A 12,500-nucleotide genomic window follows, 5' to 3' on the forward strand; every position below is an offset into this window, starting at 1 on the left:
CTGTGGTAGTTTCCTTTAAAACAGCGAGCTTACGAATTTTTTTCTTAAGAGCACTCGCGAAGGTTTGATGTAACATTTAAAAAGATATGTGCCAGCAGGATGTAATTATCAAGAGTACAAAACAGCGACACTTACGAGTTTTGTGTAGTCCTCGTAGCGCTGGATAGCCGTGCCTTTATCGACATCTAAGGGAAGTTTTGCTGGGAATGGACCACCTGTTCCAGTCGCAACAATCAGATCATCGTACACAATCTTTTCCCGGTTTCCAATGTCACCATTTTCACGATAGGATTAATTCCAATAACTTTCCCTCGCTTAAAGGAATCACCAAATGTTGGCTCATAGTCGATAAAACACTTTTTAGCAAATCCTGCAATATGAAGGATTGGTTAGAATTGATTGGCCCGGTTGTTGCTCTCCTCCTAATCTTCGATAGGTTGCTTTCGCTGTTGAGCTTTTTTTTTTTTCGGCTTCACTAAAAACTGGCAAATTATGCTATTTAGCATCCGTCGTCATTGCATTTCTTGCAATGGCCTGGAATGTTTCTATTTTTGCAAAGCCATCCCCTGACTGGCTTATTGCGAACCAACAAAAAGCCTCTCCTCATAACTCCTTTTTTCCACATTTATCTCGTAACTTCTTACAAAATTACAAACTGCGGTGAAGTCGATCGCGAGCTTAACGGACGCAACTTTTCTTAAGACGTCTCATACCCCTCGTCCCCAAAAGCCCACGATTCCTTCGGTCAGAGGCAAGAATAACGTTCGAACCAGGAAGTCAGTAACTCATGGACTTTCGGCTTTCCCGCGCAGTCTCAGAAATTAAAAAAAAATTGGTGGTTTGTCAACGTTCACAACTCTGGACTTTCACTACAGCTGCGAATATTTTGGAAATGGCCAGACATGAGAAATCTCTCTGCTGAACGCAAGTACCGCGGCTTCATACTAATAACCGCTAAAAATAATAATGGCTAAAAGGAATTCACTGGTGTGTGTGAGCTCTGCATGTGCGTGCCAAAATTTTCTTGAGATTCATAACATAGCCTGCATTTTATTCAAGATGTGGAGAAGAAAAGATACAAAAATTTCATCACAAGGTTGACCCTGTAACGTTACCTAAACGCTGTATGTTAAAATAACATACAAATGTACATATACTAAATTATGATAACGATGATAGAACTTTTATAGTTTAAGAAATGATTTAAGAATTAATTTCAAGAGATGTAAAAATTAGCGCCGTTTACATTTGGAGAGAGTATTTCAATATAGCTTTAACAATGTTTAAACTATCCTGCTTCTACCATGCTGCGGCAGATTGTTCCATTTTTTCTAACAATACGAACAAAAACCGAGTTACTCCGCGCGGTTTTCACATACAGTTTGAAAATAATGATTTACCAAAGTGTGATGACTTTTACTTAATTAAAACATTAATTCAAATTAGGACACCAGAGTGGAACTGCAAGTTCGAGAACAGGACGCACTAAGGTCTTACACGACAGTACGAAGAATGCGTCTTGATTCGAAGGGCCAAGCGTTCTATGGACATCGCCTTGGACTTTACTTGCCGGTGTCAACTTGTGTGCTCCGACAAATCGAACAAGATCAGAACGCCCATGTCTTTTGCACTCTTGGCAGGGTTATAGTCCCATTGTATGCATCATAATTCGTGCATCATTTTCTTAACTAAGAGAAAACATACATCACCTGATTCAACAGAGGATCTTTGCGCACCCATATTGTGGTGAAACGCATCTCTAGCATCAATGAGTGTCACGTGACATTGATCTTTCAACGTTTTCGCTGCAGCAATTCCACCATATCCACCTCCGATTACCACTACACGCGTGTCCTTTAGAGCTTTCAGGTTGTCATCTTTCGCTTGCACAGCTGACAAATAGATGAAGATAGGTTATCATCTTTGGTCTCTTTTAGCAGGGGACAGCAATATGGCGACGAGATGGGATTTCACATTGATCAAGGGTTTGCCTTGTGGATCGTTTATGATCCTAGCCTATCGTGTCTGTAATCCCTTATCAGTGACGGGTAAGTTTCACCTAAGAAAAGTTCTTGACAATATCATTAAAAGACACAACATTTTCAAGGCACGCTTTGTTTCAGGTGGATATGCAATTGGTTGTTTCTTTATGATCTCAGTGTCGTAGTAATCGATAAATAAATGACTAATGCAAGAGTTTTCAAAATCTGAATAAAAGTAATTCGTATAAACACACAGGTGATTATACAAAATCGCGCGCTCTCATTGGCTTGCTATCTCGGATTATCAGCCGATAATCACCTTGACGGACAAAACGGCTGCCAGTAGTCGTTTTGCCACTGTAAGTGAAGATGATTTCGCGTTGAAATGTTTTTTTTTTCTCTTTTTTGAAATAATCACCTGTGTATTTATACTAAAACAATTATTCGCCTCAGGCTCAGTGATTATCGGTGAATATTCATCGATAGTCACTTCGCCTTCGAACCAGCTACTATGATGTCTTAGTAATTAGGACAACTACTTTTCTCCCAGTTTTTCAGTTCCAGGTTGTTGTTGTTTTTTTTCGGAACTGCCTTCTCCTGGCTAGCACCGTCCACTTCATGACCGTTCGAATTTGATGGTCGGGTACCTCAGCGCCCGACATCATCAAATGCATAAAACGACAGCTGCTAGGAACCAATCAGATTAGAGCATTTTGTTATTGATACAAGTAGGACAAAAATAAATGTTTGCGTGACATACGTGTTTTTGCATGTCATTTTCCGTCTCCAAAACAATCAGTAGCGGCTGTAGACCACGAAAGGCTAACTGGCCGGCTTTTATAATAAGAAACAAAGTACAATAACTGATACCACACATTTTAAGCAACCACTGCTGTAATATTCAGGACTGAAGTACTATTTTTAAAGGAAACGTTCTTCAGATCTTCCGTTGTTTTAGTTCCACGCGTAAGAGGTAGTCTAAGATTACATTTGATAAACATTAAACATGCAAATCGAAGCACCCCACTCTGCGCGCCCCGTTTCCATTCAAAAGCACAAGAATAGAAATCACGGTGCATAGCTTGCTAGGAATTACAGGGTTAAAAACGGAGGCAGGAATGGGATTTGTACTTATTCCTAAAGCAGAAACGAATACAGCTCTGTTACTTACCCGCCGAAAATTGAGATCGATATCCATACAACGCTGCACATCCCCCTAAACCAACGATTGCAAAAGATGAGACAGTTTTTAGATGAACAGCGAACATTTTGTGACACGTAATAACGCGCAAAAAGCAGATCGAATTAACACGAGGCAATAAGTCAGGCACGCAATTTATATGCAAATACATTCGACTTGTGCAAACGTTCGCTGACAAGAAAAACATTGATCTGCCGGCGCAAGTGGTGGGTGCAGTTTTCACGTGCTGATAAAGCGCTAGCCTGCGTCACAGACAGACAATTTCGTGACGCATCCGGCTGCAACGCAGGCTAATAAAGCGCAGGAGTGGACACCAGAAGCATTTATTTTTTTGATTAAATTTCTAATCGAAATGGAAAAGGAATCAGGCAAGAATCAGGTTGATCATTGACCACAATTCAGGAAATTTCAGGTGGCGAATATGGTAACGCATTTTTCGACATAAAAACTTGTGGGAAATAGAACTAATATCCCACAGTTTCGCAAGTTCAGTGGATTTAGTTAATTTGGCAGTAGATTGTTAAGTCGCTACTTTAGATTTTTACTTCGCAGATCGAACACCGTGACCAAAAAAGAACTTTGATATTAACGAGAATGTTATCTCTATGGCAAACCCTAGATTACACGACGCGTTGGCTGAAATTTAAACTTGATGTCAGCCGAACCTCAGAAACTAGGTATATTTCACAATCCATGAAAATAATTAATAAAATATGGATAAATAAGAAGCAGCCGGATTGAGGAAGGAATGGACTCTTCGGTTGTTCCAAATCACTAGACGTAAGGTGAACCGACAATTGAATCCGGGTGAAGAATTATCTTGAAAAATTGGTGTTCTATTTGAACATATATATGCGAGCATTCAAGTCACTATCCAGTGAGAGATCGGAGGTGATTGTTGAGAATGGGTCCCCATTGCCAGTACTTGATCAGCCTTTTTTTATGGAGATGTTAAGGCCAAAGTCCTGGCAGGCAGTCGCGAAGCAGCCTATCGGGGCTTGTAGTTCGCTCTCTGAATGACTGACAAATATTAAAGGCAGCGTCGTCGGCAAAAAGCATCCCTCTTAACAGCACTGTTTTCACTTTGATCTCAGCGCCGTCGTGGCGTGTGTGGAGTAGGACGCCCTCACTACAGAACTGGAAGGCGTGTTAGAGGACGAGGGAAAAGAAAAATCAAACACCGTGGGTGCCAACACGCAGTGCTATCTCACTCTACTGCGAATTTCGAACGGACGCGAGCTCTCACCGTTAGAAGAGATAGTGCCTTGCATTTTGTCATGGCAGGACTTAATGAGGCGGAGTAGTGTCGGTGGACAAGGGAAAACAGGCCGCCACTGCGGCTACACTTTCATGGCCCTCACAAAAAAACAGCAACCGCTTTCATCGATCCCGACCGGCAACACACTATCATGAGCTAATTAACGAGAGTTTTAATAACGTATACAGTAAAAATAAAAACAACTAATTTTAAGCAAATCCAACAAATAATTAAGTTCTTTGCAAATCCTACCAAAAGTTATTTAAAACTCAAACCTGCTGAGCTCACCTGCGGATAACTTAATGCTTTATGACCAACTTAGTACGGATTAACAAAACAAACATTCACAAATAACATAATATATAGATTTAGCCAAGCCTAAAAGCGGAGCTCCCTAGCTATTTATTCTTACTGCCTGTACGGTTTGTGAAAATAAAAGGTTTCCAATTGTCCGCATTTTGATGTTTCCGGTTGCTGCTTTAATAATTAAATCATTTTTTTTTGCTGTCTTCTATAGAAAAATTCATTGCCTAACTAATGACTTCAATGGTAAATTATACGCTAAAAACCGATATCGCATGAATTACGAAGCGATGAGTGCGACATCGGTTTTTCCAGTGAAATTTACTTTGCAATTCACCAGTTTGGCAATAATTTTTTCTTGAACCGAATGAGTTTTAAAAGAAAACAAGCATTAAGCACACCGTCAGCGAGCGAATTGAAAAGGAAAAAAAAGCCATTTCAGAGTCAACTGTCAATAGCCAGGTAAAAGGAATTCTAAAATTAGAAGCCATAAAAACAACTTTGTCAGTTCAAGGTCAAAGAAGAGTTTTACTGATGTACCTTATTCCACTAAGATCATTCACTTTTTGATGTATTTCATTGAAACACGCCAGATTGGCTTGGTATAAGAATCGGCAAACTACAGCAATGCAACCAAGAAAGGACGAACTTCAAACACGATCTGCGCCAACACTTAAATAACATTTGGGTGCTTTAAACAAACTTCTGAAAACACAAGCTACTGAGACTTCCCCCTAATTTTACGAGAACTCATTGCGAATACGTGTTTATAACATAAGGGCAAATTTTTCCTGTCAATGTCGAGGCACAACAAAAACTGGTTAGGCAAGCGGATTAAAAAAGCACTTGTTCGCTCGCATTTTAGAGGAAAACAATCAAACAAACAAATCAACTTTTCCTTTATGTACAAAAGAGTACAAATAATTATTATTAAATTCCAATTGAAAATAAAAATTCAATTTTCATTCTGAAAAAAGGAAGAACCGATTAAACTACCTTTTAAAAATACGCATCTACTTTAAATAACGCATCCGTAAAAATAACAAACGGTTTAGTGCCCAAGGAAAGAATTTGTGTGCTAAGTATGAGCTATTACTCATACTGGCATTCTGAGCCTGCTTGAGCCCGCGATATGGTCATGTGATACTGGTCAGCGGATACCTTGTTCTGACAGGTGTCAGTTAATCAAAAGATGGATGTCCAATATCAAAGATGTCTGCTGTAAACTAGCATGATACTGGTCACATTGGCATACATGGAGGGGTGGAAGGACGGACGGACGTACAGACGGTCATGACGTCATGGCTACAAAACCAAATTTTCTCGCATCGATGTGTTACCATATTTTCTTAACAATGGTACTCCGCGCGCGCGCCCCGCGCGCAGCTCCGCTACTAACAACTGTGAAAGTTCTTCTTTGTCGCCATGCTCTTTCGCTGGCCTCCACACAGCTTGCGCTTCCGAAACACACTCTACTTCTCAAAACCATTCTCTCACTCAAACATTTCGTCAGCTGCTTCTTATTTAATTTTCTTCTTACAGTGAATCGGTTATGTGGCTCATCGGCTCTTTCTTAGGCAGGTCTTGGTCCACGGCTCTGTCAAACCTCTTGAACTCCTGTTTTCCGTCTCCAACAAACTGGGTTTGATTTAGTAGCCTGCTTGCAGGCGATAGTTTGTGTTGCAAGTGAAAGACCCCAGCAAATCCTGTTGCTGTTGGACGCTTTAGCGCGTTAATGACAGATCTGGGATGAGTGACAAAGCAAAGGGGAGGGGGGTAAGGGAACCCTCCTCGTCAAGATCCCCCCTCCACAATTCCCTAATTAGACAGAGTTTGATGCAGGTTCCTGTTTGATGCTACTCTGGTTTGAAGAAATTTGGATGAAGCTTGAAGTTACAATTCAAAGAGAATTGTAACTTTAAGCTACACTCAACATCTCTGATTGTTAACTCCCTTCTTAATTATGCATGCGAAAACAATAGCGGCAAGAAAAAACTTCCTTTGAGATGGCGGGGCTCTGTTCTTTCTTCTTAGCGATTAGAGTCTATATATGAACAGAAAATAGCGCAAACGCTTAAGGTGGCTCCTTAGAGAATTTGCGAATACCCTCACTACAGGGCACGAGTTACAAAAGGAAATCTAGTAAATTCTTCTTAAAGTTTAACCTGATTAAGCAGTATAGGATAGGTACTGATATAATAAGGCTTATTTCTTGGGTGCCACTTTTTGGATTATGGCCGTTACCATGGCAACATCACATCTAATGACAGGCAGACATATTTCCATTCCTTGATAATTTCCTTCGGTGAATTTTTTTTTATTCCTGCCAAATTATGAAAATGATATTGCCTGACATTTTGAAGTGGTAAAAGCCAAGGTCGTTCAGACGTTTTTGCCAATATTCTGTAATTGGTCATTTTTCTAAATATATTTGATTAGCTCTTACAGACTTTAACAAATTTAGGGTATTTGATAAGAACTGTACGTGGTTAGAACTGAACCAAGTTTTTAAAAAAAAATACCGAAGGAAACGCGAGAAGATTAGCAGTTAACTTTACAGATTTGGTCACGCAGATCTCACAAAAATCAGAAAAACACGCGCGATTCAGGCTTTACGCGCCACACTAGTGTCCAGCTTGTGCGCGGCCCTAAAACTCTGTAGGGAGCCTCCTTATTATATTTCGGGATCATTAAAACTGCATAATTACACGGTCAATAGTGCGGACGGAGTATCCTGCAGTTAATTATGCATGCAACTTGCATCTATTCGCACTCATCAAAAAAGAGTGAATGAGCATAGTGTCATGCCTCAGTAGGCCTGGCAGCACAGTTTCTGATCCTAGTGAAATATATCGCCAATTGCTCAATTGCCTGACCTTTACATCCATAACAGGTAAGAAATATTGTCTTTCTTTTCAATGTGTTCGTTCATCAATGTAAATTCAGCTCCAACAAATGAAACGGCTCATGTTACAGACTAATGAACACACTTTAGAGACTAAACGAGTAGGAAATCGCATTGATTTTCTAAAACTGACAGAGGATGGATTCTGGACGTAGGCGGTATGTCCATTTCAGGGTCAAATTTGTTACATTTCAATCGATATTTCCAAATGAAAAACCAGTATTCATTTTATGACGCAACTTAAACTGAAGACCAAATTTAAATTATTCAGGCAGTCTCGTGAATGTCTGCAATAAAACCTTTCAATATGACGGCGGTACATACTGACATGTTCCTAATTAATTTTCACAGCGTAAAAAAGAAAAGATTTCATAGAAAAGAAATTATTCCCCGACGAAAAAATCGTGACAAAACAATTGGGGTTCACACATTCATTTCGTTACACTTGAAACTGCGTATGTCACTTTGGACAAGGTAGTTCAACATCAATTGGGCTTCAGATTGGAGTAAGATTTCGAAATTTTAAGTTTGGTGTTTATGTCTCCCGAGTTAGTTGAGTGAATTTCGTCTTGAAGGCTTAGATAATGACAGCAAGAAAATTCATTCACATGTTTGCTATTTAAAGAAAATAAAGATTTCGCCGAAATGATTTTAGATCTAGCGCCTTTGAGTACCAAAACATTTGCAGTTTAATTAAATATACATTACTCGAATTCGATCAAATGCACTTTAAATTATCGACGCGTTATCGGGGCAAGAAACATTAATTCTAAGTTTCTTCAGTGATCGGGGATATTACCGAATCTTCGTTGGTTCATTCAATTCCCTCTTTTGAGGGTGTCAATGGGGTTATCTGTTTAGCGTAAAAAGACGTTTTTCGGCTGTCGTAACCGTATAAACAACAAAATATGAACTGACTAGCATATAAAAGAAGATCAATTTTTTTGCGTATGCGGTACATATTAACAAAGGGTGCAGACTTTCCAGGATAAATAAATATCCCCGCCAAAAATCAACTTTGCAAAGCAAAATTCAACTTTATCAAACAACTTTCAACTTTACTTTTCGACAAACAACTGTAACAAAAACAGCATTCAACTTCAGTTGATAACTTTTATTTTCAACATATTCAAAATTCAACTTTATCATAAAACTTTCAACTTTACATGTCCAGAATCGACAATAGAGCATGATACAACATTGAACTTCACAGCTTAAATTGTAAGAGTGACTACTCTGGAAAGAGCGCAGCATTGAACATTTGAGTTCACGACTGAACATCAATCGTGACATTACAATTTATCAGTCGGGTTGACGATCCGAAATTTCCTTTTAACAACCCGGTCATTCTTGGGCGAGCACAAACAATGCTGCGCTCATTCCTGAGTAGTCACTCTTACAATTTAAGCTGTGAAGTTCAGTGTTGTATGCGCTACTGTCGATTGTTGACACGTAAAGTTGAAAGTTTTATGATAAAGTTGAATGTTGAATACGTTGAAAATGAAAGTTATCAACTGAAGTTGAATGTTGTTTGGTAAAGTTGAATGTTGCTTTGCAAAGTTGATTTTTTGCGGGGATGGAACACGATATGATCTCGTCTAACACTTCTGGAGACTTTTGTACCCTCTATTTCGTATCTTGTTGCATGTCCCGTTGGAGATTGCATGACTTCCCTTACTTCATATCGTGACATGCTCCGAGCCTGTGCTCTACCCGCGGTTTTAGTTACCAGTCCTGGTAGGTACGCCATGTATGGCGACGTATATTGTAACATATACATAAAACATACCTTACTTACCGCGCTTAGCACACTTAGAGGGTCCCAGGCCTCTCTCTACACTCATAAAGTCATAAAATCATATAAATTTACTGACTAATCTCCTTTTTCGCTGTTTACTGACTAAATCCATTTTTTCTAACACTTTACTGACTAAATGGCCTTCTTTTATTACTGACTAGAGCCATACCCTATTGACCCCTCTTTTCATTGATAATTCTTCATCAGTGTCACGGTTGATTGTATATTAAACAACCGTGCGGGGGCCCGTTGATAGCAAAGTGTCAAAAATCTCAACGAACTCAGATTGCCTTTTCCAACATTATCGAGGGTTTGAATTTACTTCTGGTTCAGTGTGAGACAATCACTTTCGCGACAAACTTCTCCGAAAACTTGACGCCGGCTTCTAATGTGAGCTGGTCACTCGAGTGTAACCACAGGCCATCCAGACTCGGAGGGTGGAAAATTATAAGGATTTGTATGGGAATCTCGATAACAAACTGAAAAAGATATTTACACGCAAAAGTTCTCAACGAAAAAGCTAGCCTGCAGTGCAGGCGTCTTGTCTGGCCGGTCGAGTTCGCTTGTTGGGGCGATCGAGTTCGAGTTCGCTTGTTGGGGAGATCGAGTTTGCATTACAATCTTGCGACCGCCATTTTATAGACCGCGCCCTGTTAGACGGTGGGGGATAACTTTCTTTCTCTCTCCAGTCTTCCACTGCATGAAAAATTCAAGATGGCGGGTGAACTTTTCACGATGTCAGCAATCGCTCGAAGAAATCTTGCCTGCTCTGCAGGCTACGAAAAAGCCGTACTTTATTGTCGCGGTGACTTTCTCGCTTTGCTGAGAAACAGCGAAAAATATTCAAATATTCAAAATCCTTCGAGGTTTGCGAGGCTCGCAACAACTGTTCACTTGCCGCCTCAATACGATGAGAGCAAATAAGTGAACGGTTTACCATCCGTGTCAAAATTCGTTGTAAGCGAGCCTCGAAGGATTTTGAATATAAACAAGGTAGATCCAAACTTTTGTTAATTTTCCGGCCCTTTCTGACCTTTGTGAACTTGGTATTAACAAAGCGTAGCGATGTCTTTATTTTTGCTTACTCGGTATTGTGAACTTAGTATTAACGATGCGTAAGGATGCCTTTATTTCCGTTCACCACTCTAAAACTAATGCAACTTGGTGTAGCGCAGACTTGAATTAAATATTGATGCTGGGTAATTCACGCTATACTGATCTCAGTAAATTAGCAGGAAAAAACTTTCTCTTATTATCTGAGATTCCTTTTCCCTGCCAGCACAGGTCTCTTTTTTTTTGCCTTCGCTGGGCTGAAGAGTACTGGAAAATAGACCTCTGCCACGGGCCGAAACTCACTGTGGTGAGCATGCGCGACGGTTACTTAGCGACCGAATCCTCGCGTGATACCTTACATGTTGTACGGGCTCACTTAACAACAGTGGAATTTTCTGTAAAGGAATGCGCGAGACACAGCGGGCACAGGTCACAGTCAGCAAACATAACATGGGACATGCGTTTTGAACAGTCCCGTCCAAGGCCATGGACGGCAGTTGTATCAAAGATAGTTTCTATCCTATTCCCGTACAGTCATCACCCCAACGAGCGTACGAAGCAAAGAGACCTCTGCTAGCAATGACAACAACTATCTCAATAAATTTACTTGCAATTATGCAGATGGCTTACACATGACAAATCTCAGAGATTGTTTTGTACCATTGCAAGGTGTTCTCAATTTGTTAAGAAAGGACTATGATACCTTCTTGTTGACTATTGAAACAAACACAGTTGCTATTATTATTGACAACATAGGAAGACAAATTAGTATAAGATTTTTCATACCCATTCAAAAGATATCCATGGTAATGCAGTGGTTAATGGGGTAGCCATTCTGTTGGATTTTGACATTATTGAGGAAATGGTGCAATATTTGCAAACTTAATGTAATGTATGTTATATTTCTGTCAATTTCGTCTAAACCCCGCACTTTAAATATATCAGTACAATCGGGTATTATATAGTTCATGAATATGTGAAAGTAAAAATAGGCAACACTTACTTAAATAAAATTACATACAAAGTTTACAATCATAAGAATTAACACTATTCACCTCAATGAGAACTCTGGGGAGCCCTGATACAAAGTGTTTTCTCGTTGGTTTTCGTAAAGAACAATGAAAAGCGTCTCTGATTGGTACATTCATGTTAGCACGGGGAGTGAGCATGCGTCGTAAGGTTCAAATAGCCAAGTTTTGGCTATAACAACCCTACGGGGCATGTGTTCCTACATAGAGTTACCCAGAGCCTAGTGCCATACCCAGACATAAGATCCGAGGCTCTGGTGACGAGAACGCTATTCACCTCAGTGCCGATGGCTAGTGGTGCATATTTACCGAGCCGTGAATGTATACTAAAACAGTGAGATAATATAGCACAAAAAGATTATTTTAGCTCATTTATTCCTGCAATATTTTCGGGCGCAATTCCCGCACGACGTTTTCTTAGCAATCAGAGCTCTCCTTCAACGCTGCTATACTAATTAACAATTAGACCTGTAGCCCGCAAGAGCTAAGGGTTAATAGCTCATGAGGCGAAGCCAACTAGTCGGACAGAAAAGGCAATAATAAGGTTAGCAAATGCAAGTTGAAGAAATATTTATTTGGGAATAAAACGAAAGAAAGCGTCACGCTTTTTGCTACTCGAAGACTATTACTAATAGTCCTCTAGTAGCGTAGCCAATCATAATGCAGGATTTGCATTAGTCCACTAGTTGGGTGATAATAATCTTGAATAACATCGCGGTGATATCAAGGACCAACAAGATTGGCTAAAAAACTGAGTAAACCAAAGAGCCGATCAGACACTGGTAGTAGGTTTAGAACGGTAGTCAATACTCAATAACAAACTATATAATAATACTCAACAGAATGTCGCGGTTCTGATTGGTCAATGACGAATGCATAAATAGGTTGTAGAGTCCAATACGGAAGTTGCTATGGAAACACAGCGATGGAGCAATTTTATTGAGTTATGAACTTGCTCGTGAATTTTGTGTT

General features: G+C 39.8%; 2 protein-coding genes across 2 annotated transcripts in view; one reads left to right on the top strand and one right to left on the bottom strand.

Annotated features, from left to right (window-relative positions):
- LOC137970187 (ferroptosis suppressor protein 1-like) overlaps positions 1 to 3,301 on the bottom strand; it is a 13,623-nt gene extending 10,322 nt beyond the window's left edge. Inside the window, 4 exon segments of the mRNA XM_068816706.1 lie at positions 136 to 257; positions 260 to 370; positions 1,710 to 1,892; positions 3,154 to 3,301. Coding sequence (XP_068672807.1) covers positions 136 to 257; positions 260 to 370; positions 1,710 to 1,892; positions 3,154 to 3,250 — 513 coding nt within the window. The 5' untranslated portion in view covers positions 3,251 to 3,301.
- Positions 3,302 to 7,429: 4,128 nt separating this feature from the next.
- The window catches only part of LOC137970194 (kynurenine formamidase-like), a 13,576-nt gene continuing 8,505 nt past the window's right edge, over positions 7,430 to 12,500 (top strand). The window contains exon 1 of the mRNA XM_068816713.1: positions 7,430 to 7,637. The gene's annotated coding sequence lies outside the window, so the exon portion shown is untranslated. The remainder of the gene's footprint in view (positions 7,638 to 12,500) is intronic.

The sequence above is a fragment of the Montipora foliosa genome, chromosome 9, assembly GCF_036669935.1.
Source record: "Montipora foliosa isolate CH-2021 chromosome 9, ASM3666993v2, whole genome shotgun sequence".
NCBI classification, from domain to species: domain Eukaryota; kingdom Metazoa; phylum Cnidaria; class Anthozoa; order Scleractinia; family Acroporidae; genus Montipora; species Montipora foliosa.